This window comes from Macrobrachium nipponense, chromosome 34 (assembly GCF_015104395.2).
Source record: "Macrobrachium nipponense isolate FS-2020 chromosome 34, ASM1510439v2, whole genome shotgun sequence".
Lineage (NCBI taxonomy): Eukaryota > Metazoa > Arthropoda > Malacostraca > Decapoda > Palaemonidae > Macrobrachium > Macrobrachium nipponense.
In genome coordinates this window covers 18792958-18819176 of record NC_061095.1, presented here as the reverse complement: position 1 = coordinate 18819176, position 26219 = coordinate 18792958, and the positions used below count along the sequence as shown (strand labels likewise).

The following is a 26219-nucleotide window of genomic DNA, read 5'->3' as shown; positions in this document are numbered from 1 at the left end:
TGTTTCTTTTTGCAAAGTCAGCTTTTCAGTCCTTTCTCTCGCATACTTAACAATTATTTTAAATTCCTTCCAGTGGCTAATCAAGATGATCTTGTTTTACAACTGCAGACTGACAGTTATTGACAGCAATCGGCAAAACATTGTACATAATTGTATAACTTGAAAACAATATGAACAACTGAATCCCTGTGGAAATAATATAGTTTTTTAAACCGCCGAATTCCAAGACTTGAAAATACTCCAGCATGGATTTTTGAAAGACTAGTAAAAGTTTCGTTTTAAAATATTGAAGAACATCACTTATGCTCAAATCCCGACTTGCATTACCCAGGGACATGGCTTATGTACAAATGTCAGCTTGGAATATCGGGATATATAACTATGTATGCGTTGTATTCGGTGCTGTCGAAAGAATATACTTATGTACCATTCTATATCTTGCTCTATTGATAGACTTTTTTCGGTACAGATTCTTGCATTACCGAGAATCATTATTAACTCTCTTCGCTAGGAACTGCATTATCGAGAAACACTACTCTCGCCTTTCAGATATTAACTTGCAAATCCAAAGCGAGAAAGAGAGCGATCGTCTTTTTTTTTATTCTTTTCTTTTCTGGAGCACAGAACTTAGAGAGACGAATCCTTAGAAAAGCTCCTTAAGTAGCTTACTCGGAACATCTCTCTCCGTTGGTCACCTGCTACAGACAACAGAGAGAGAGAGAGAGAGAGAGAGAGAGAGAGAGAGAGAGAGAGTCGCGTACGGAGAGGTGGATTAATGCAGAGTAATAAAAGACTTGAGTATTATCTGGCTATGTGTAGAACGCGTGAGAAACATTACGAAGAATTACCATGCGTAGGATTTCTGTCGTAGTAAAATTGAAAAATTCAGGCTATTTGCTTCTAAAACAAAATTGAAATCTTCGTTTTATAAAGATGAATCCATTGTGAAGTTGAGCTTCAAAGACGAGTGTCCCAAATCCGCTTTAGACTTTGAGAACACAAAGTTCTCAATAAATAACTGAAGAATAGTTGGGACGTGACTTGAGATGCCAGTTTGCCGAAATGGAAGAATATTATTTTCCTTCGTCAGAGACGCTAGGAAGCAGTTTGAAACACACAAGATCTCTTAGAAGTTATTGAAAGTTGATAAATGTATTTTAGGTTAGAGCAGCATATTATATTATGTAAAATTTTACCAGGGCACGCGATATCTCTGGGTGACAGAGCACATGAGAAGCCATATTAGATTTTATCTGGGTGTGTTTTCCAAGCATTTGTCTAATTCTCTTTTGCCTTTCTCAAATACGATGACTTTTCCGTGTTTACCAGTTAAATCTATGTTCAACACACATACACACACGCACACACACACACACACACACATATATATATCTATATATATATTATATTTATATATATTATATATATATATATATTATATAGTTATATCTATATATCTTATATATATAGATATATATATATATGTATATATTGGAATCTATATATATACATATTATATATATATATATTATATATATATATATATATATATTATATATTGGAATCTATAGCCCTTTTCTGCAACAACATAACTCTTATTTCTTGCTTTCAAACAACATTATTTTATTACGGTAATGAATAAATATTGACCGTAAATATAATGACCAATATAAAACCCACAACGGAAACATGAATCTTAGCATTTTATCACTTCCTTCATTTTAATCTAACTCGAATATTTTCTTCGTTTTCGTAGAAATAGTCAACCCCCCCCCCCTTTTTTTTTAATGCTTGATGTTGACGTCATCGAATGACGTAAGCAAGTTCCAATGTCTGTACGTAAGACCTCCATTAACAAAAGCAAACATATTTAAACTCCGTGTATCAGTCAGGGATGACTCTAATGTTGTTTTTTTTGTTATTTTTTATTTTGTTTTTATAGTCTCAACCAGAACTGCGATGTTGTCTTAGTAAAAGGTATTTTCTATCTACAGTTCATTGATCGTTGGCCTGATACAATTTGGCGTTTCAATAATAACTAACAAAGTCTTCCTTTTCCTTTCTTTCTGTGACAATTGGATAAAACCAGGAGTGATAATTATAGTGAATTTCTAAAGTTCTGTCAATTACAAAATTCATAGCTTTATGACCGAGCAATAATTCCTTCTTTTTTTTTCTTACACCGACAGTTGGATGAAACTGTGAATACGATCGAAATTCTCATAAAAATATAATTGGTTTCAAAATTTCTTACTAATGATTGATTACAAGTACATACGACCATTTAAAAAGAGCTGCCCTCTCTTGTCGACAGAATGTGTAATATCTTGGTATTTTTTGTGACGTCAGTCTATGATATGATTCAGTCAATCATGAACTATCACTCTGTATCTGTTATGAGAATCGTAAACGGCATTATAATAAAACATTATTGTCGTCAGTATAATTTCTCTTGCGTGATTTTATTATCTCGTTGCCAGCTCCGTCGGCCTTCCCATATATACAGAGAGAGAGAGAGAGAGAGAGAGAGAGAGAGAGAGAGAGAGAGAGAGAGACTTAGTACGGATTTCCTAGTACACGTAACCCTACGAAGCCTTACAACTCGTGACAGACGAAGGCAGACACAGACGTCCTAACCAGTATCGATTTCAAGGATTACTTAACGATGTGAGTGTGCCTTCTCACTTATATACCACACCGGTGAAACTGTCTCTCTCTTTCTCATACATACAATCACGAAGATAATATACATTTATTTCAACCCCCCCCCCCTCCCTATCCTCTCTCTCTCTGACACACACAGCAGATATACAGACATTTCAAACCTCCTCACTCTCTCATACAAACAGTCACAAAGATAATATACATTTATTTCAAACCCCCCCCCCCCTTCTCTCTCTCTCTCTCTCTCTTATACACACACACTCACATAGCAGATATACAGACATTTCAAACCTCACCTCTCTCTCTCTCTCTCATACATACAATCACGAAGATAATATACATTTATTTCAACGCCCCCCCCCCCCTTCTCTCTCTCTCTCTCTCACACACACACATACAGCCGAAATGTGATTATTCCAAATCTCTCTCTCTCTCTCCCAGATGATAAAAGAACGGTCTCGCCGTGTTGTGACAGCGAATAGCATTTCCGGCGTCGATAATGCCTGTGTCAACATAGGGTGTTAAATGCCTTCGACTCTGAATAGTCATTTTCGAAAGATATAATAATAAAGAGAGCATTCATCCATAATAAATAATAAGAGTATATAGGAAGTAGACCCTCTTTCAAATATGTAGTGTTGCATAGCTACATCAGTTATAACCTTCAATATAATAATAATGATAATAAAAACAACACTAACATAATCCACGTTTAGACTATTAACCAAATTCTTTCCACTATGTAAGATACGCGAGCTACGTAACTTCAATCACTGAGTTACACGACATAGTTAACGACAATATGTTTATCCGTATCTTTGAAAAAAATAGTTTCATATTTTTGAAAAAAAAAAAAATCAGCCACGAAAATATATTTCAGTTATCAAAAATTTAAGTAATATAATTCAAATATAGAAATATATAACAACATAACTATATGTCTCCGTTAAGTTAGGTCAAGCTAGGTATGTAACCTTATGCCTCGCTTAGGTTAGGTCAGGTTAGGCCATGTGAGGTTAGACTAGGTCAGCCAGGCTTATCTTAGTGAACTGTGATCTCAAATAAGTATGCCTTATTGTTTTTTTCCGTTGCTATGCTTTTGTCTTTTCTCAACCCCCCCCCCCCTAATTATAGTGACATACGTAGCAATTTTTGTTATGTAATTATAAGTACATTTTTTAATGGGTGCATAATTATTAATTTACATTTACTCTGAACAGGTCTGCTTAAATTAACTATAGTATTTTTCAGCGTCCCCCCCCCCCTCTCTCTCTCTCTCTCCACAGTAAATATTTTGCATCGTTCTATAGATTTTTTTTTTAATTGGGCTGTTTATTCTTATCGTCTTTTGGACCAGACTCGTACGCTTTGATATTTTCTTTTGTTGTATTTCCTGGAGAAATAAGAAAATGTTTTTAGTCCTATTTTCTTTCTTTTTTATCAGAATTTATTTTCCTCTCTCTCTCTCTCTCTGTCTTCTTTTGTATTTTATTTTTCTTAGAATGATTTTATTCTCTATCTCAACTTTTCTGCAAAAAATTCTAGTTTATTTTTATACCGTCTCATTCTCCTCCTCTTCCTCAGAATGTCTATTTTTAATTATTCTTTCTCTTCCATTTCCTCCCATTGTTCTGCAAATATCCATTTTTTGGAAACGTGATAAAAGATGTAGCCATATTTATCTCATTTTCTGCCTCTCAAAATTCCTCCTATTTTCTCTCTCGCGGTATTTTAGTCCTTTGTGACATTTCCCACGTTTGGCTTATATATTTTATTTATTTTATCCGCGTTTCCCTTTTTGTCTAGATTATGCGTGTACTATTTTCAGTCCAAATCTTTGTCTCGTTTATACCTTTTCGTATATTTTATCTTTCCTCTTGGTTTTACAGTTTTTCGTTTGTTTTAGTTATTATTCCAGTTTCTTCCATTATTGTTTGTATTTGTTCATCCTCTTTAGCTGGATTATATATATATATATATATATATATATATATATATATATATATATATATATATATATATATGCTGTATCCCTATCCATGCTCTTTGCACCCTCTCCCTCTTTTGCTTTATGCAAAACCCTCAATTTCCATCTCCTTACTCCATTCCTTTTAATCGACGCGTTCTTCTTTAAGTCTCCTTTTTCCTGCCATTCTTAACATACGTCATCTTAAATTCCTCCTGTCTTATCTTCTAGTCCCTCCGCAAGTCTCCTCTTCAATAGTTTCCTTTCCTTTATCATTCACAATTTCTTGTCTGTGGACTTCGCGACCTGAAGTCCTATTTGTCTTAAAGATTCTCTCTCTCTCTCATTTCTTTTTGTTCTGCTCTTAACCCCATTCTCGGAAGCTGGGGAACAGAAGGGTGCATATTAATATTATATTTTTCCATTTTCTTCATATACCATTTTTCTTCGCGTTTTTTTATTTAGTTATTTATTTATTTTTGTCTTATCAAAATGTTTCCTGTATTTTATTGATTCTTGTTTTTTTTTTTTTTTTTTTTTTTTGCATTTCTTACTGTTATCAGATTATGCGTCCTCTCTTGTCAATCTTTTAATTATTTTCCCCTCGTCAACTTTTCGTCTTTTTATATTAAAGTTCTGTTTTTCATTTCCTCATCTCGGACTTTTTTCATTACGCTTTGTCGTCCTATTATAGCGTTTCTTTGTACTTTTTTCTTTTTCTTTTTGAGCTTTTGGAATATATACGTCTACCATTTCTGCTGTAGCTTATCGCCATTCTAAGTTTTCGTCTATTTATCTATTTGTTACGTATGACATTTCAATCCCCTCCTGTGACACTCTTCTAATTTCTATTCTTTTATTTCCTCGTCTCTCAGTCATCTCTTTTTGTTATGCTCCTCTCTTTATCTTCTGTTTTAACCGTCTTTTTCCTATCTTACAGTTTCTGCCTATTTTATCTCTTTTTAGTCCATATTTCCATCTGTCTCCCTCCATTATTCCATTCTCTCCTATTCCTTCCATATAGCCGTGTTTGCTATAGGCCACTTAGTCTATCTCCCTTACTCTGCGCGCGTCATTTTCTTTGGCTCTACGTTACTGGTAATACTTCTCTAACTCTCCCTTTCTCTCTCTCTCATATGGCTTATTCTCTTTTCGCTCTTATTGTATTTTCCGATTCATTTTTCCTTCAAGAATTCTTCTTCATTGATGTTCTCTTTCGCCTAATGTTGTATCTGCTATGAACAAAGATTTCGTATAGACCTATTCGTTTTGACGAATGCAGTCGTGCTTATAATATCTGTATCATAAAGGGTAGAATGATGTGAGAGAGAAGAGAGAGAGAGAGAGAGAGAGAGAGAGAGAGAGAGAGAGAGAGATTCGTCTCCCCGGATTCTAGTTCAAACAAGACTTCTTCTTTCCCCTAAACTTCCCATACCAGTGTTTAAGTTCTGATTTTTCTGGTAGGAAATTCGTAAAACCTTGAGTCAGGTCACTTTCTGGCACTTTTTCATTATAAAATAATAGATTTAACGTGGGTTTAAAAGTCCCTTTCAATATTCACGCCTGCTTTATTTCACTCTGGGTTAATGTTCTGTAAGCGCCTGGCCACCGTAGGCCTATAAAACTCGTATGAAAATATTCTGCCTATCTGGCAGCTTTTTCCGGTCGAGCTGGGTGTTAGGCCAATGTTTCAGAAGCGCTGAGCCTAAAGATATAGCCACGATAATAGTTTTAAGAAGAAGAAGAGGTGGAAGAAGAGGAAAAGGTGCTGGGAGGAGGAGCCATGGAAAAATCTCCAGTATGGCTTCCGTGATCATCCCTAGACGATGGTGCTAAAATCCCATTAGTTATGTGCTTTATGTGTCTGTCTTACGTAATATCTTCACCACTGTTGTCAGGATTTACAAGTGTGGTTTCCCTTGATGCAAAGCTCCTCTCTTCTTCATTATAATTATTATTTTCTTGAGAAATGTAGGACTATCGTGATATATGGTACTATTCGTCTGTGCGCTTTTAGACGTTGAAGCTAGTGTGACTTAGTACTATCCATGCAATTAGAGCTTTTACTAGTATGACAGTTAATTATATAAGAAGACTCTTAACGCCTTACTATCTATAAATATATAGGGACGATGATTAGTGAAATTACCTTACTGCCTGTGTATTAAATGGCTTATTATTATAGACTTACCAAGGCAAATTTATGTTATAAATGTTTCGCTATACATACAAAACTATGACGCTGAAATATAGATGCTATAAATACCACGGAAATGGACAAGGTTCTATATACCGAAAAATAAATGTCGAATGTATTGGCACTAAAATATAGGATATGGCTGGAAAATATATGTATATAGGGAGGCAATGTATTGTATACATAAAATATATAGGGGTTAGCTGTACTATATGACGTCGACAGATGTGGCTCAACATTATTTTGCTTAAAGAGATTATTCTTCGTATGTTATATATATATATATAACACTTCTGGCGTAGCCGGGAATGTAATCATTATAACGTCAAGTACACCTATTTTTCTTGAGTAGTTAAGGCATTGTTCGGACAGAATAGACCCCGTCAGCTGGCTTAGCACAATAGTAGAGTATAATAAAGGAAGAGAAACCTTGAGTGCAACAAGGACATAAAGGCCTGGGGGCTGCTTAGGCCTACGTAGAGAAATCCGCTATTTTTAGGCCCAAGTTTGTAAATTTTATGATGCCACGGTTTCAGACTTCTTCCTTATTTCTGAGATGTCTTTTCAGATATCGTTATTTCTGAAAGGTCTTTTGTAACTTTATTTCTGAAAGCTTGTTTCCAACTTTTTAAAAAAATTCCTGTTTCGGAAACAGTTTCAGACATTTCTGAAAGCTTGTTTCCAACTTCTTATTTCTGAAAGTTTATTGCAGACCTCCAGGTTTCAGAAAACTTCCCGTTTCTGAAAAAAAAGAGCTGTTTGTTTCCCAATCTTCTGAAACTTTTCTGAAACATTCCCCATTTCTGAAAAGCAGTTTCAGAACATCATCACATTTCTTCTTTTCTGAAAAGTTATATTTGAATTTTTTCGTTTCTGAAAAGCTTTAAAAAAAAAGATTCACCAAGTTCTGAAAAGCAGTTTCAGAACATCATAACATTTCTGAAAGATTAATATTCAGCTTGGAAGTTTGAAATTTCCTTATTTCTGAAAGGAAGTTTCGAACTTCGTAGTCTGATAGGATTGTTTGAGAACTTCCTCTTTGGAAGGTTAATTATGCCTTTTTATAAAGTTTATTTCAAACGTCCATCCAGAAACTTAAATTAAACAGGCTTTCTGAAGCTTTTAACTTAACTTTATAAAGCTTATTTCATTTTCTTTTGTAAAGCTTATTTTAAGTTTCATTTCTTTAGCCTATTTTGAGTTTACTTTCTAAAATTTATCCAATTTTCCTTTGCAAAGCTTATTCTAAGTTTCCTTTCTAAAGTTTATTGTAAGCTTTTTTCTAAAGCTTATTGTAAGTTTTTTCTAAAGCTTATTTTAAGTTTCCTCACTAAAGCTTATTGTAAGCATTTTTTATAGTTTAAGTTTCCTTTCTAAAGCTTATCTCATTTTCTTTTTCAAAGCTAATTTTAAGTTTTCTTTCCGAAAAGCTTATCTCATTTTCTTTTGCCAAGCTTATTTTAAGTTTTCTTTCCAAAAAGCTTATCTCATTTTCCTTTGTAAAGCTTATTTCAAGTTTCCTTTCTGAAGCTTATCTCATTTTCTTCCGTAAAGCTTATTTTGAGTTTTCTTTCCAAAAAGCTTACCTCAGTTTCTTTTGTAAAGCTTACTTTTAAGTTTACCTACTGATGCTTATTTGAGGTTCCTCTCTGAAGCACTTATCAAGTTTCTATATATAATATTAATTCTTATAGAAGGATTGACTATTTCGTATTCTTGGATCGAACAATGTCCAAGTTTATTTCTACAATTGTTATAGAAGCGGCCTTAGTTACAGCTTGAGGTTTCTGGCAGAAGCGACGAGGAAATTAATATATTACAGTATTAATTTGATGATTGGATAAACGTGATATTTATTGATAATATCCTCTCGAAATGGGATCTATTTTCCCCTTTTGTTTGTTTGTATGGTGCTTTTACGTTGCATGGAACCAGTGGTTATTCAGCAACGGGACCAACGGCTTTACGTGACTTCCGAACCACGTCGAGAGTGAACTTCTATCATCAGAAATACATCTCTCTCACTCCTCAACGGAATGGCCGAGAATCGAACCCGCGACCACCGAGGTGGAACGCTAATACCATACCAACTACGCCGCTGAGGGCTTTCCCCTTTTGAATTTGAGCATATGGTTGAGTAAAACTCATGTTTGTACATATTTGTTCCAATATTTCTTGACAATTTAGTGTATGTTTTCTATTAATTTATTATAAATGCATTAGATGGTTTTCTTTAACATATAAAATCATTGTCCATTTTAATCATTTCGAAGAAAGAGCCCGTGCTAGTTGGGGTTTTCATCAAAAGGGGTGATGTATATAAATTCTTGTTTTCTTGTGCGTAATTAAGAAAGAAGTGCGTCAGTATTTTAAACGCGTATTTAATTTACACAGGCCTTATTTAAAAATCGTATTTCACCGATACAGACCTAATTTGAACCCTATTTCGTTGTTGAAACATTTTACCATATTTTCAGACCTTATGCGTCTTATCTATAACTATAATTTCCCCTCTCCCTTTCTTTCCAGAGGCAAGCCCTATAGCTATGATGGCCCGGCGTCCAGAATTACAAAATTTGGGGCTGGAATCTTCCGTTGGTTTCTGAAACATATTTTTTATTTATTTTCAAAAAGGTATCCAGTTGGATTCTCACTTGTCACACACGGGTTCCATATATTGTGGTACATTATCCGTGATTAGTGCTTTGTTAGTACGTTAAAAAGTCAATTTAACGTACTGTGTACTGTATAAAACTTATAGGACTATCACCACATAGACGTACGCTCATATACATAAGTATTATTAATATTACCTATGTGCTAAAAATGTATAACACATCAGTATTTCATTCAAGGAAAACAAATTCAGCAACAAGATATGTCAAAATTCTTCAAGTGTATTAACCCAACTCGTGCATCCTCCCCCACGCTCAATATACCACACGACAATTGCATCCACGACCACCTAACTATTTCACGAATTTCGAGAATTTTCCGGTTTTGCCAGAATCCGAGACAGATAATCTTACAGCGTGACGAACGCGGAGTAAAAGAAACAAAAGACTTCTGTTATTACGCCCGTTATCACAAAGGAGACGCGTAGGAGGCTGCAAATAAGCGTATTTGGGTGTAGCTATCCGCGAGTGCGTATTGGTCTAATGTGCAAGCAACTTTAATTAAGCATACTAGGTGTGTGTGTGTGTGTGTGTGTGTGTGCGGTGGTTAGAGCAACCGTTCTATTAACGGTAGTGCTAACAGACCTGACCTACATTCCATTCATCAACAGACAAAGCCTGATGATGCTACCTTCCCCACTTGGGATTATTTCACTTTTGTCAAGTATATATCTTCCTTTTGTTATCCGAAACTCTCTCTCTATCTCTCTGTAGGACTAACGTTAGGGAAGTGTTGCCAACACCCGGCCGGTACTTACACCCAATCGAAAGGTTTCCATAATTATTTTAATCTAATCGAGAAACAGAGAATATACCTGTGAGGTAATTTAAAGGCTCGTCGTCTTATATGGTCAGATAAAAATGAAAATTCAGCCGGCCATACGTCGACACACGTCGAGAATTTCGACCGGAACGCGGGAATAGGTCTATTGAAAACGCCATTGCGATAAATGAGTCTCATTGCCCCAGTTTCAATGGCTATATTTAACCCGGAGGAGATGGTTCTCGGCGTAAAAATAAGGCTGGTGTCAAACAATGCGTGAAGGTTAAAATAACTACAAAGCAGGCGTATTTCTACTTTGCTTTGAAGTCCGCCGTGGGGAAAAAAGTGTAGCTTATGCCTCGTATCAGTAACTCAGTTTTAAACTCCCCCTCCCCCCCCCCTCCCCCTTTTCAATGCAATCGTTCAGATCGGTGTCAGGAACAGCGAGAGAGGAGAGGTGGGGAGGTGGGTGGGGTGGGGGTGTTGTCGATCACAGAGCTGTGGACAGTGTAATACAGTAATTAAGAAGGTTCTTTTCGCCACCACGTAAAGGTAAACAGGATAATCTCTGTGGCGCTCTGCTGTAACGAAGGGGAAAAATGGATGTCAGCCAGTGATAGCTCAGGAAGTAGGTAGTAGTACTTTCGCGCCAGCGCACATACCGAGAGCCACCTGGAAGTGAAAGGTTAGTGAAGGACATAAAAAAAAAAAGGTATTCAAGACATATCTCATTTTTCGCTGCAGGATCCTAGAGACCCTCCACTTTGGATAATTTTTTGAGCTTACCAGGATTCTGCCGGTAGTGGTCTGGCCCGAGATGAGCTCTCCAGCCCAGTCCTTGGCTTCTGTGACGAAGTTGCCCTCCATCAGGTTCTTGGGCTTGGGCTGGCCTGGAGCGAGCCCCCCCTGCTGTGCGAGGAGCTTCTCTTTCTCCTGTTGCTTTTGGAATTCCGACGCATCTTTGTTGCGACAGCAGAGGAAGGAGAAGGCCCGCCATATCAAAACTATGAAAATCCCAGCTAAGAAGGTGAAGATACTGGATAGGAGGAAACACCACCATTTGCGTTCTTTCAGACACTCAGCCTGGGAGAGATGGGGTGTACCCGACCCGTCGGACATTGTTAACACATGTCACTTTCTCATGTAGTCTTAAAATGCTACACACCTAAAACAGATCACATCATCAGATATTTGAAAGGGTGAGTTCCTCTCGGGACAGCCAACGTAACTGGCACAGAACCCACATCGTCGAGAGTTGCTCGCCAGGCGCCAAATCAATATCGCCCGTCGGCCAATGGCCGCGCGCGGAAACGATGACGTTTCGCAACGGCGCTCGCAAACGTCATCGATTCTCCACCAACGGGAGACGCCCCTGCGGCACGGGCTCCAACATTAGCGACCAACGGGAGGGCGCGAGTCCATCTATGACGCCACGGATTCCCACCAATCGTCCGCCTTCGTTTTGTAAATAGAAGCCGAGGGAAAGTTGAAAGATGGGTAGCTCGGCGTTTGATATCGATTCGAGCGGATTCCCGCCGTGTGACAACGAGCGGTACTTCACACCCTCGCTAGAAGGTGGCGCTGGGGAGCTCGTATGCTTTGTATGTTTGTATGTGTGTGTGTGTACTGACCGAGGTGATATAATGCTTTTCCTGATTACAATGAAAACTAATGTTTTTTTTCGCTCGTGACTTGGTAATCAAGTAATAACAGCGAACCTCTCGCTTTGCAAAAAATTAATTATGAGAATTTTTTGGGACGACGTCGCTTTTGTGCACGGAAAAGTCCTATTAATTGGAAGCGAATATTATTATTCCAAGCAATATGCGTATTAGATAGTATGTATATTAGACTATTGAGAGGATGAGGCATGTATTTATGTATATGTGTTATTCAAATGGTATAGTTTCCATTAGAGCAATACTTCTTTAATTTAAGGTTTATAGCGCTATAAATTCCCTATTAACTCAGTCTTTTATTGATACTCTCTCTCTCTCTCTCTCTCTCTCTCTCTCTCTCTCTCTCTCTCTCTCTCTCTCTCTCTCTCTCAATATGGGCAAATTAATATACCTATTCGTGCTTCTCGATGTAAGCTTACGATTGGCATTAACTCCCGTAGAACGGTAAGTAATCATGAATAAATTAATTACCACGAGGACGCATTACTCCGAGTAATAGGTGCAGTACGCTGATGGCGTGGTATCACACCATCTCATATCATAAAGTCGCATATCATCGAGTGTGTGTCTCTCTCTCTTTCTCACATAGACATGCAAACGTAAAAAATGGACGGGGGCATTTTTACGTAATGAATGCTTCACGCCATCCATATCGGTGGCATAAAAACGAGCGTCCATGACACGCGGACCTAACAGGAATATGTGGAGAAGGTGACTCGCTTTTTTGGGGGGTTTTCTGGGGACATAATTTCGGTTTGAAAGTGAGTCTCTTTTTTAGCTTTTTTGGGAGCTTTCTGGGGACTTTATTTTGGTTTGAAACTGAGTCGGGTTTTTTTTTTTTTTTAGCTTTTTTGGGACTCTGGGGACTTTATTTTGGTTTGAAAGTGAGTCGTTTTTTTAGCTTTTTTGGAGACTTAATTTTGGTTTGAAAGTGAGTCGGGTTTTTTTAGCTCTTTTTGGGACTATTTTGGTTTGAAAGTGAGTCGCTTTTTTGGGACTTTCTGGGAACTTAATTTTGGTTTAAAAATAAGTCGCTTTTTAGCTTTTTTTTTGGGGGGGTGGACTTTCTGGGGACAATTTAATTTTCGGTTTGAAAGCGGAGTCCTTTTTTAGATGGACTTTTCTGACTTTTTTTACTTTTTTTTGGTTTGAAGTGAGGTCGCTTTTTTTAGCTTTTTTTTGGGGGGGGGGATTTCTGGGGACTTTATTTTGGTTTGAAAGTGAGTCGTTTTTTTTAGCTTTTTTTGGACTTTCTGGGGACTTTATTTTGGTTTGAAAGTGAGTCGCTTTTTTAAGCTTTTTTTTTTTTTGGACTTTTCTGGACTTTTATTTTGGTTGAAAGTGAGTCGCTTTTTTTTAAGCTTTTTTTTTTTTGGACTTTCTGGGGACTTTATTTTGGTTTGAAAGTAAGTCGCTTTTTAGCATTTTGGGGGGGGGGGGGGCTTGGTTTTGAGTGGAAAAGTAAGTCGCTTTTTAACTTTTTTGGGGGCTTGGTTTTGAGTGGAAAGTAAGTCGCTTTTGGGGCGGGGATTTAATTTGTATTGGAAAGTGATAGAAAACTCACTTTTTGGCTGCTTGGGGAACTTATTTTTGGTTTGAAAGTAAGCCGGTTTTTTAGCTTTTTAGTGGGCTTGGTTTTGAGTGGAAAGTAACTCACTTTTTGGGGGATTTCATTTGTATTAGAAAGTGATATAAAACTCACTTTTTTGGCTGTTTTGGGAACTTGATTTTGGTTTGAATGTATGTAACTCACGTTTTGGTTCTTTGGGACTTAGTCATTTGGGGACTTAATTTTGATTGGAAAGTTACCCACTTTTGGGGGATTTAATTTTGGTTTGAAAGTAACTCACTTTTTTTTGGGGGGAAGGGGGAACTTTAATTTAATTGTAAAGTCACAGTGACCGTCAGTGCTGCAACTTGTAACAGACAATCCTTATATGAATTGACAAATTCGTCCTCTAAAATATTCTTTTACAAAATCATTTCGTCTGGTGGTTTTCTCTTCATAACTTTTATCCCCTCAAAGCATCTTTTTTGTCTTTTCTTTCTTTATATTCAAACTCGTTAAAAGCATTCTTTCCGTCGCACTTCGTTTTTACCTCTTAATCTGTAATGTAATATCATTAATAATAAAAATGGTTCGCCAAAACATCCCCCTTTCCCGTCTTTATTTTTCATTTCGTCCTTAAAAAATACTTCGCAATTCAACCGTCGAGAGATATATCAGATTTCGCCTTCATTGTATCATCTGCGTAAAACGCGCGCACGCTCGCTTGCTCACACACACACACGATACTGTTCAGGACAGAGCGATTCAGACTGTCTCTTCCTAAAATCGCCGCTGTGCTTAGAGGAGACAGATATCGTATTTGAAAAACACCCTCTCCCGAAGCCACATATCTCCTGGGTTGAAAGATGATACTAACTATTCCGCCCGTAAGATCTGACGTCAAATCTGAGCAAACCCCTCTTAGAAATATCGGGGATATTCCTGGATATTCTTCATGCCCGGTATATTCCCCACCCTCTCGTCTTATTCCTCTTGAGAGTCTCAAATTCTATTCGTCTTTTGGTTTATTTTTTTATTTTTATTTTCATAGAAGCGAAACATGACACTTCTTGGTGGGATTTGCATGTCTCGTAATATTCAGTAATTAAATTCTATATTTAATCATTTTTTATGATTAATAAATACACGCCAAGGGAAATTTATGTTATATGTCATTTAAATGCCATTTTGACGACTTACACTCTCTTTTGCACAGACATCTTCGAGATATAATGTATTATGGCTTAAAATGGAGATATGTTTTCAACATGTTGAACTCATGTTGAAGTTATGCCATGTGACAGGGCCCTTGCTGTCATATAGATAGTTTAATCCATCAACATAAATTATATGAATAATGTTCCTTCTAATTTTAAGCCTTAATAAGTCTATTTACTTACCTTTCAAAATACTCCGAAGAAGTAGACGTCATTTTAATTTGTTTTCTGTTATTATCCTTTTCAAAGATATTGTTTTACCCTCAAGTACGTTCCAGTAATATGTCACCTTGAAATTACATGACTGCTGTCATTTCTCTAATGGCATTGTGAAGAGGACGAACCACGCCCCTTCGTTTTAAAAAAATTAACAAAATAATAGAAACTTCTTTTTTCCTTCTGCAGATTCGTAAGTGGGAATTCTAGTAAACGTAATCTACTGCTATTTGTTGTCTGGTTTATATAATAGATTCTGAACTGAGTACACTGGCTTCTCTCTCTCTCTCTCTCTCTCTCTCTCTCTCTCTCTCTCTCTCTCTCTCTCTCTCTCGGTTTTAGAAGGAATTACTTTTTATGGATTCATGGTAGCTAATGAAATCAGCGCCTTCGTTATGACTTTTATTTATTTCTTCGTTATTACTTTTATTTATTTAATTGGCGTGAAATATTTATACGAAAAATGCTGATTCGGCACCAATATATATATATATATATATATATATATATATATATATATATATATATATATGTAAATATTGAAATATTAAAAGTTGAATTGACGTGAAATATATCTCTTGTGGCCAAAAAATAGATAAATAAATAAATAATTACACAGAAGAAATTTGACAGGTATTGTTTCTCAACTTATATGTATATAAATGTATACATATTTATATATGAATGTATATACATACATACATACATACGTAGATACATATCCAGTGCCCTACATCCATTGTACTGTATAATTGGTATTCCTGGTCTAGTACCAGTACCTGCGTAGAAACTGGGTTAAAAACGCATTTCCGTGTTGCTTTTTTCTCCTAGTTCATTTGCGTCGTATACTACTCATACCTGTCGGCAGGACACACCTTGTCTCCTAATGGTAATTGTTGCATGCTGCACGACTTAGCCGCCAGAGGACTAACTAACTAACTGACTGAATGCATGTTACTCTCTCTCTCTCTCTCTCTCTCTCTCTCTCTCTCTCTCTCTCTCTCTCTGATGTCTTCTTCACTGCGTCCCCACAACAATTGTCATGTGTTCTTCCTCGTTGTTAGTTAAAAGGTAACACCGTTGGTTAATTTCCCTCCCGCCCTTTTAGAGTAATTAGTCTTTGTGTGCGCTGTTGCCGTCAGGTGTGTGAGAAACACCTTAATATATCACCTGGACGATGTCTTGAAGTCTCTCTCTCTCTCTCTCTCTCTCTCTCTCTCTCTCTCTCTCTCTCTCTCTCTCTCTCTCTCTTTAGCAAGCAAATAATCCGAGCATATACTAAAATTGTTATGTCTTAGGTCTAGAGCTCACAAACAAAGATATGGACTACGCCTAGCACTCCCAAGCAAAGATATGGTCTAGGTCTGTGACTCCCAAACAAATCCATAATATATTATGTGGTCTAGGTCTAGCACTCCCAAAACAAAGATATAGTCTAAGTGTACGACTTCTAAACAAAGATATGGTCATGGTCTACGACTTCTAAGCAAAGGTTTTGTCGTGGTCTACAACTTGTAAACAAAGATGTGGTCTGGGTCTAGCACCCCTAAACGAAGATATTATGGTCTAGGTCTAACACCCCTAAACAAAGTTATGGTCTAGGTCTAGAACTCCCAAACAAAGACATAGTCTAGGTCACAGAAGCCCATCGAGTCATTAACCTTACGTTTGACCAAATTCAATTTAAAAATTACCTATCGTGACTATGGCGTCACTTACAAAAGAAAAAAACTCGTAAGTATTAAATGAAGTACCAGGGGCCGCCGTTATTAAAGACAAAATGTTTCGCCAGGAACAAAAAAAAATCATCCATTTAGAAAATTAGGCGTAAGTCTAACCCGAGGATCCAGGGTAGAGGGTTATTTAGCCTGAAACTAGGTGGGACTCCATTGTGAAATATTTATTTTTCAACGGATGATTAATTATTGTGATATCACAGATCCTTTTGGAATTATATTACAAGGATTTTATCCTGCGTAAGCTTGATTGAAATGGCAGTGGTCACTGATGCCATTTATAGACGTTATATTCTTAGTAAAATTATTATATTTTAGGTAACTTCATAATTATGAAAGATATATATATATATATATATATATATATATATATATATATATATATATATATATATATATATATATTATTTAACACACACACACACACACACACACATATATATATATATATATAATATATAGTATATATATATATCTAATATTATATATATATATATAATATATATCATATATTATATATGTATACTATATATATATATATATAATATATATGTGTGTGTGTGTGTGTGTATATAAACAGAACTACATGTAGTTATTTTTATTCATGTTTATATACTGAGCGAAAGAAATTCCAAAAAGAATAATTTTTGTTGACTGCAATTTATAATTCTCTACATTACACATTTTTGTTGAGTGCAATTTATAATTCTCCAGATTACTAAACCATAATATAACACCAGCATAATAAAAGCGAATTAAAGAATCAAAGAAAATTAAAGGATAAGAATTAACATTTTAAAAGAAATTGCAGTAAATTCCAAGACGACGCGACGACGTCGCCATGGCAACGGCAACGCAGCTGTTGCCATCTAGTGGTCGCTGAAAGCAGCCGTCGCGAGGTATGGCCGCCATTGACTTGTAAATTTATAATCACACTTAATAGTCTTCTTAAATACCGATTTGGATGAAGACTGAGGTATAGCCAACAAGATGTAAGATTTTAGACTTGTTATTCAGTTTGTAACTTTGTTTATATTGTAAAAATATCGCTTGTATGTGTATTCGAATGAGATGGGTACGTATTAGGGTACGATGGTAACATCATAAACTCCGTTTGGGTACAGGGCTAAGGTGGACTCATTTATGTACCGGCATCGGTCGTCTGGTATTAGAGCTTCAATAATACCTATAAAGTACCAATTTAATGTTTGTTATTTAAGTAAAAGTCAAATTTAAATAACAGTCACTTTTTAAAGTCATAATTACGACAGTTTAAGCTTATGACATCGTATTCGGGTAAAAAACCGCATGGTACAGGGGTGGACCATGTACGATCAATGTGTACAACCCCAAGGAAAGTACATTATAATGCGTCCTGACACCGGAGTAGAGGTCTTTAGCTCCGTTTCTCACCAACAACAAGTCGCGTCTGATGCCCATCTCCGATGTCAGGACGCGTTATAATGTACTTTTTTTGGGGTTGTACACATTGATTGTACATGGTCCACCCCTGTACCGTGCGGTTTTTTACCCTCTAACCTTTGTTAGGAATTAGGTAATAGGTAGTATATTTCTTTAGGGATTAGGTAGTTCCAGGTGTCTGAGTAGCCTAGGCTAGGCTACCTACTACTAGGCTATATATTGTTTCTTGACCTGTTATTTTAGTAGGCATATAGCCTAGGTATGGTAATGCTGGTTGGGGATATGAGAGCAGCTGCAGAGTAGGGTGATGGATGGGTGTGAGAAATCCTGCCGTGAAAACGGGCCAAACCTATACTCTGTTCTTTTTCATCTGTCCATCCGCCTGTGGAGTTTTCGCATGGTAACACTGCGTCCTGGGCTTTAAATAGTCTCGGTATGTGTAAGTTTTAGGTAAATAAAAGGATATCTGGGTGTATTTGCAACTGAAAAGTGTTTTAATAATTTACTGTATGCGAATTACACTGTTAATATTCGAAATAGGATATTATTATTATTGTTGAATGGGAAGCTGAATGTAACTATCTAAAGCCCGGGACGCAGTGTTACCATACGCATACACCACAGCCGGATGGACAGATGGAAAAAAACAGAGTATAATCGCTATTATGACGATGCGTTCCTACCTAACCTTCCTAATCTGACCTTCAACGCCATACCCCTGGCTGGCGTCACCCTCCCCATGACTCCCCTAAGTAATCCCCGTAGGGGGTAGTGCCACCAGTGCACCTCATTTGGTGCAATGTAGGCATTACTTGAGGTTCTCTGCAGTGTCCCTTTGACCCCGAGCTGCAACTACTATCATTCCTTTGACTGTACCTCCGTTCATATTCTCTTTCTTCCATCTTACTTTTCTCAACCCTCTCCTAACAGTTGTTTTCATTGTGGAACTGCGAGTTTTCCTCTCGATACACCTTTCAAACCTTTTACTGTCAATTTCGGTAATTCTAAAGAATAGTTCCACACGGACTGCAAGGAACGTAACCGCGGATACAACATCCACTAGGGATTGGGGCGTCAAATGTATTTCGCCGTGTTTAGTACTGCCCCTGGGGGTTAATTACAGTCGTCCAGATAAATATTAATAATATTCTTGTTCAGGAGGTAAAACTGCATAGTAAAACCGCAACTGCCATAGTCTAGGCTGCCGCAAAATAGGTAGTAATATAGATCTACCTCAATTTCTGTTTCAGTGCTGAATGGCCTTAGTTGCCCCAGTGCTTGGCATAATGCCAAAATTCTATTTAAATCAAAAGCCCTCAAGTAACACTGGATACTGGAAACTGTGTAGCTAAACTTAAATTAAATATGGACACATGGTCTGGCATCGTTTCGATCAAACCAAAACAGCCGTAACCTAACCTTTCCCCTTTTGTCGTACTCTGACTCGACCAGAACTTGCCTTCCTAACCTGACCTAGGGCGCTGTGCCCTGACCTGCTGGTTGGGCTTTGTCACCCAGGCCCCACCAAAGTAATGCTTTAACATGGAGCGCATGAACTGTAGTAACTTTTATCCTGTGGAAGTTTTTGTTAGGGGGTGAAATTACCAATGCCTACCATCCCATCTCCCTACTCGGCATACTGCACGGCTTACAATGTTACTTATTTTCATAGTTATCCACTTGTTTAGCAATGCATGATGTAACATTGGCAATGCCATGGCACTACACCATGTATAGGTTAGGTTAGGTTGCGGTGCCACCATATTGTCTTTGATCGTACAAGCAGGTTGCAACTATGGGAAAACAGGCCGAACGTAAAACTCCCCAATATCAACAACTTTTATTCCAGAAAGAATCATAAAAAATGTTGATACCCATTCCATTGATCTAAGCATCAGATTCATATCCTTAACAAAGGAAGGGTTTTAAGACCTAACACTAGAGATGTGGCTGACAGCATTAGTGACACACTTACTTTCATATGCAATTAGGCTAATGTCATGACACTAATTTTAGGAGGGTGGATGTCTTCCCCCCCCCTCCCAAATCAAAGCAATGGCCAGAATGGGATCACCTGAAGAAAAGCGATACCAACACACGCTGCGGTCGCTTTTCTTCAGGTGGAAAATATTGGGGTTGCTTTTCTTAAGGTGAGGAATTAACAGGGGTTACAGTAAGGCCGTGGCGGAATGGCGCTTCGCGTCTTATCCGCATATTTAAATATTTTTGGCAAGCTCAGTGTGTTCTGGCAAGAGGTAATGTTGCGCTGCACGCACTAGCCACGGGTTACTGTAGGTTTGATTATTTTTGTACTGAAATTGCAAGACAATACGCTTTTAATTAACTTTATTGTTTCTCTAAATTTGTGTTTTTAACAAATGTCTAATAAAGTAGTTTTTAATGAATATATATCTATATTTTTTTCTCCTTTTTTCTCCTATTTTCTCCTATTTTCTATAATATTATGAGGTAAAGTGGGTCACCTGAAGATTGGAGACCCCAACAAGCAGGGGCCATTTATCTTCAGGTGGAAAATATTGGGGTCGCTAATGTTCAGGTGATCCCCAGAATGTACACGAGAGTCAGGTTGCACTAGTTTAGGATTTATCCCGATGTTTTCGCAATATATTTAATTGTGAAGGTTGAGGTATAGTCACAGCTCATAACTCATGATGCCTAATAGCCTAGGCCTAGTTTTGTTGTAAGCATAGTTTATAACACTGTAATGATTGCGGCAGCTTATTAAATACCCATCCTTGACCACAGGTAGATGATTAGAGATAGGCAAAGCATATGCTATGTTTCCTTTTATTGTGAAAGAAAAATTGTTTAAGACAATCATTTGAAACTACATCAATGACAAGTTAGTTATTTTGTGTTATTTTGTTCAGTCTAGTCATCAAGAATCTTCCTTTTTCTCATTCCATTTTCCATTGAGTAATTTTATCACTTTGTAAACAGCATTAATCCAGCCTCTGTTCGAAATGGACTCAGTACTTGGGGCATCTACACAATCTTGTGCATCATTTCATTATTGGCAGATGTAGCAGTCCGGGATTATGATTTTAAAGAATTCCTTGTTGGAATTTTGCAGTTTCTCAGTTTTGGTTGTCACCGCCCTAACTTACAAACTATGGATTTCCAGTAAAATTCAGAAAAGGCAAATGTTGTAGTATCCCCCAAACCTTTCCTTACTTGGACAAGGCTCTAAACACCCTTGTTCATGCTCAAGACCCTATCATGTAAGCAGGATATATTTCATTAATGAACTACACTTGACTTTTCAAAGTAGAGTACACCAACTTTTAAATGTTGCAATATTTAAAAAGATCATATTTCTTATTTTTATTTTATTGCATTGGTTAAGGGGTAGTTGAAACATTTATGTTTGAGGAGCAGTTGTTTTTATTTCTTTTATTTATTGTCTTCTTGTCATGGAGGATGGACTACGACTCGGACGAAAATGACAACTGTGAGTCTGGAGTTGTGGACTTGGGAGAGAAGGGAGGTCTTTCGTCATGTGGGTATTGGTAAGTAATTGATGAATGTGGTTTGTTTAGTATAACATAAAGTAACTTGCGTGTTAGCAGTTACTAGTTTTTGGAAGGTACCATATTTTATGTAACCTCTGAAACTTAATAGCATCTGTTCATTAAGAAAGTCAATATACAGTGGTCCCCCCGTATTCGCGGGGGATGCGTACCAGACCCCCCCGTGAATAGTTAGAATCCACGAATGTTTGGAACCCCTATGAAAATGCTAAAAACAGCCTATTTTGTTAGTTAAAACTCAAGAAAAACCCACTAAAAATTTTCATACTTGGTTTTTTAATAGTTTTATCACAAAAAGTGCATTTTATGATGAAATTCATAAAAAAAAAACAGGAATTTGTGGATATTTATCATAGAAAAATACCGCGAATGCGCAAATTTTCCGCGAATAATGCAGGGAAACGTTCCCCAGAGAAATCCGCGAATGTGTGAGTCCGCGAATCTGGAGAACGCGAATACGGGGGGTCCACTGTATATTGATACTGTATTTTAATAACTTCCATTGCACATTATTGACATTATGCACTAGTGCTCATTTGATAGTCATATGGACTTCACTCTTGTTTCATCATGTAATCCTTGAAAATGAACTTTATTGAGAATGGTAACCTACATTAGTTTGTTAAAAATGCAGTGTCAATGCCAATAGTACTCATTCAATTCTTGAAAAAAAACACCATTAGGTTAATAAGTGACTTTTGAAAGTGACATATATATTAACTTTTAGCCAAAGCTAATTGAAATACTTGACTCTATAAGATAGCCAACCCAAAGGGAGAGTTCCTATAAGCTATTATTTCTTGTTCCTTCACTCCTACAGAACCAGAAAGGAATCCTCAAATCCAGAGAGAATAAGGAATTCAGATGTCTAACCGTACATAGAGAAAGTGCAACTTAAAATTGTTGATGGTGATGATAGGGATTTGAGAGGAAGACATTATCTATTTTGTTTCTCCACCTTCTCAGTTTTTGTATCCAAGAGTCCTATTTATTGCTTTTAGGTCTTGGTAATTGTGACAATAATTTAACCAGGTCAGTAAGTTAAAAATAGGCATTCTCATTGGGCTGGCTTATTTGCTTTTAAGTAAAAAGTGTGTGTGTGAAGGTTGCAATATAAAGAAAAGTGTTATTGAATATTTCACCATACAGCGGGAAACTTCGTAACCTGAACATAGTGGAGTTGATGTGTTGGCAGTGTGGTTCATGGTTTCATGAATCCTGCATTAGTTACCAGCTGGGAAAGTTGGTTCCCTTCATGTTGAGCTACTCCTTCACATGCAAGAATTGTTCTCCCAACGGTGTTGAAATATTTCGAAAGACACAAGCTCGTAAGTTCATCTCGCGTTTCGTTATTTTGTGTTTAAAATATTTACAATTTTAACTCTCTTCGTAATATGTTTGCTCTTCTGTAAAAATGAATTGTAGGGTTAATTAATCCAGCAGTATCTAATAAAAAGTCAAGTTGACAATTTTTATGTTTATTTTGACACTTTAACAAAATATGTAATTCTATAATTATGTGATGATAGGTTACAAAATTAAAATCTGCTCTGAGATTAGGTTCATAGAGAAGGGCATTTTCCAAAAAGTTAAGAGTCGGTGAAGAGTAGAATGTAGTTATGTAGTATATGACTCTTATTTTGATATGAACACCCGAGTTACATTTCTAGGTACGTTGGGCTTACTTGAAAGGTTTGTTCTTACAAGAGAGGGGGAAAACTGGGGCCAAGGTAAAATTGAAGTTAGATTATTATGTTGGAAGTCCAAAGGGACTGAATGAAATTAGAATGTTGAAAGTAATGTATATGGGTCAGGGACCCTGCAAGAATTTTAGTACCATCTACAATGTGCCATGGTGCCATAGTTAAGAGGAGTCATAGATAAATGGATTATACGTATGCCAAAAGTAGTTTCACAAGTGTTTTTCCTGAACAGAATGATTGCCTTTAGAAGTGTACGCAACTGTAAATATCTATGGTGTAATTTGTTCTGTTTCACCGTAAATATCATTTACTTAAAATGGAGGGATAAAGTTAGTGCATTTTTCTTTTAGATCAATTTTTAAAAAATTATTACCTCGTCAACAATTTTTGACAGAGCTTCGAGATATGTGCATCACAGCGCTAGCCAACCTTCAATACAACGCCAAAGAAAAAGATGGACGATTGATGTTCAGTCTTCAGCGTGACATCATTCCTTTTCTTGAACAACACTGGGACGCCCTTACAACCTCAGCACGTCGAACCACCCAGTCATGGCATGCAACTGTAAGTCTGATTATATGATTTTAAGACCAGTAGGCAGAAGTCAGAATTCACTGAATTATGGCCTAGATGAAGGTTCAGACCTGGTGAGAATTCGAGCAGAAAGTATGCAAGAAGTAAGAGGGTGTAGAGAGCTCAGTGTAAAAGTGATGGTGAAGGTGAGGAAGATGATTCAAGTCTTGATAAAAGATGTTAATTTTCACATCCAGCACACTGCACAGTGTCCATTGATGGCTGTTTATCTCCTCAAAAATAACCTTTTATTTACACCTAAATAGCCAAGTCCTAATCTCTGTCAACTCTAGTTACAGAGAATGTTGATGAAAGAGGTTGATACCTACTTCACCGTAGAAGAAACTGGTGAGAGCGGCGAGCCAGGTCCTCATCATCCATTTTTCGGTTTGCTGACAACTGACTTGACACTCATCCGACCGGTTGTTGATGCTCCTGGTGGGTTACGATCTCCATTCTCCAGCTCCAGTACGTATCCTTCTCACCGTCTCTCTCCCCCAGCCTAACGGCAGTTGCCACCCATGGAATAACTTGGCCATTATGCACCTTGTCTCTTGCAACAGGCCCCATATGTGGTTTAGTAGCCTGTTCAGATTTGTCCAGTAAAACTGGGGTACTGGATCCAGGAAACTTTATAGATAATATATATTTTTTATTCATTCACTGGAGGATACTCTGAACTCATTAGTTATATTTCAAACAATTTTTTTCCCGTAGCGTTCTTTCATGGTACCATAGATTTCGTTGTGGCTAATAATTTGCTAATGTTAAGATGTCAATTTTTCAAACCACTTTTACTTGTCCTTTACCTTTTTTATTCAAATGATTTGTTTTGGCCACTTGGATCCAGTGTATAAAAATTTTTTTGTGCTGCTTTACTACTGCTTGCTTGAACCTCACAAGACAAAGGAGTGTTAACCATATTAAAAGAACTGTCTGGTAAAAAGATCTTAGAAAAATTTCGGAGCTTAAGATGCATGCTTGTTCATGCAAAAGTATTGTGTGACAGTAATCTTTTGATAACACTGCTGATGTGCAAACAGATGTTAACTTGTGTGGCACTAACATAGAAAAATGTAATGATAATATGCTATTATGTCTTGTTGCTATCAAGTTTGGTTAATTGTATGTTGTCTTGGCACGTCAGGGGTCATTGTGGACAGTTTCAGAAGTCTCGAGTAAAAGTTTTTCCAGATGGAGCCCACAGTTTTGCATAGGGTTCAATGTTGACAGTTTCATGAGGATGAGGCTGGAAGTCTTTCAGGTGCAGGTTTTTTGTAATCAGATGCTTTATAGTTATTTTTGAGTTTCAAGTTTCATTACAAAAAGAGAGCACTTGATAGTTCTGTAACTTCTTGAGACGGTTATTCAATATTCTGATCTAGGATATTTTTTTTGTTGATTTTTGGGAGAGAAACAAAAACAAATCTTATTTATAGATAAATAACTCCTTCCTTGCTAAGTCAGACGCCGCTTCTTATTTATTCTTATTCACAAAAGTACTCCATTTATTCTGTACATGTAGAGTGTGAATGTATACTTACAGATTTTCTTGCACTTAACTTTTCAGGTGCATAGTTATTACAGTACAGTACCATCATAGTAATGACTTGAATTAGATAAGCAATTTTACAGGAAGCTTTGAATTTTATCTAAAATTATATCTTCATGATTACTGTGTCATATTTTTCACAACCACATCTTGCAGTGAAAATTTTGTTGAGTTCTTTGCCTTTGTAAATATGATAAAATGCAACTTTTACTGACATTTACCATATGATAAGTATATACTGGTAATTAAGAAAACATATAGGGTAAGAATAGAAGGCTCAGTGACATAGCTTTCAGTAGAGATTAATGTAGAAAATAGATTATATTTTTATTGGTAGACACCAGCTAGTATTTTCATATTTGAGTCGGTGACAAGAATTTGTATTACTTATATAGAGTTGTATGTCATCCCTGAGAAAACTAGTATCAGTTCTTAAATTGTTTGCTTAGAACTCCTCCACACGCAGAAACAGATTAGCCAAGTGGCTATTCACCATGTACTAATTGGATTACTAGGTTTTCACACAAGATTAGGCTTCGCAGCAGCTAAACCAAGTATTAATTCCACTAACATATTGCAACGAGCCTGAGAAGAGCCTTTATTAGCTCAGAGGTCTGAATACACTAATCCTTTATAATATGATAATAATAACTAACACATTTCACAGTTAACCCACCCACCCAAGCAAGTTCTGAAGACTGCTTGGTACCATATTAGTTGTGCAGCATTCAATAAGAATAGCACAACATTGTAAAA

At 36.8% G+C, this 26219-nt stretch overlaps 2 protein-coding genes across 5 annotated transcripts in view; one reads left to right on the top strand and one right to left on the bottom strand.

Moving 5' to 3' along the window:
• LOC135207952 (calcium-activated potassium channel slowpoke-like) overlaps window positions 1–11501 on the bottom strand; it is a 488829-nt gene extending 477328 nt beyond the window's left edge. Inside the window, exon 1 of the mRNA XM_064239971.1 lies at window positions 11052–11501. Coding sequence (XP_064096041.1) covers window positions 11052–11384 — 333 coding nt within the window. The 5' untranslated portion in view covers window positions 11385–11501. The remainder of the gene's footprint in view (window positions 1–11051) is intronic.
• Window positions 1–26219, top strand: part of LOC135207954 (set1/Ash2 histone methyltransferase complex subunit ASH2-like) — a 343757-nt gene that overhangs the window by 300363 nt on the left and 17175 nt on the right. For 2 of the 4 annotated variants that reach the window (XM_064239974.1, XM_064239973.1), the window contains 4 exons: window positions 21525–21614; window positions 22785–22963; window positions 23733–23902; window positions 24205–24379. In XM_064239974.1, the coding sequence (XP_064096044.1) occupies window positions 21526–21614; window positions 22785–22963; window positions 23733–23902; window positions 24205–24379 (613 nt within the window). In that variant the 5' untranslated portion in view covers window position 21525. Of the gene's footprint in view, window positions 1–10819; window positions 10951–17526; window positions 17655–21524; window positions 21615–22784; window positions 22964–23732; window positions 23903–24204; window positions 24380–26219 lie in introns of those variants that run through there. The other 2 variants (XM_064239975.1, XM_064239972.1) reach the window with 2 other exon arrangements.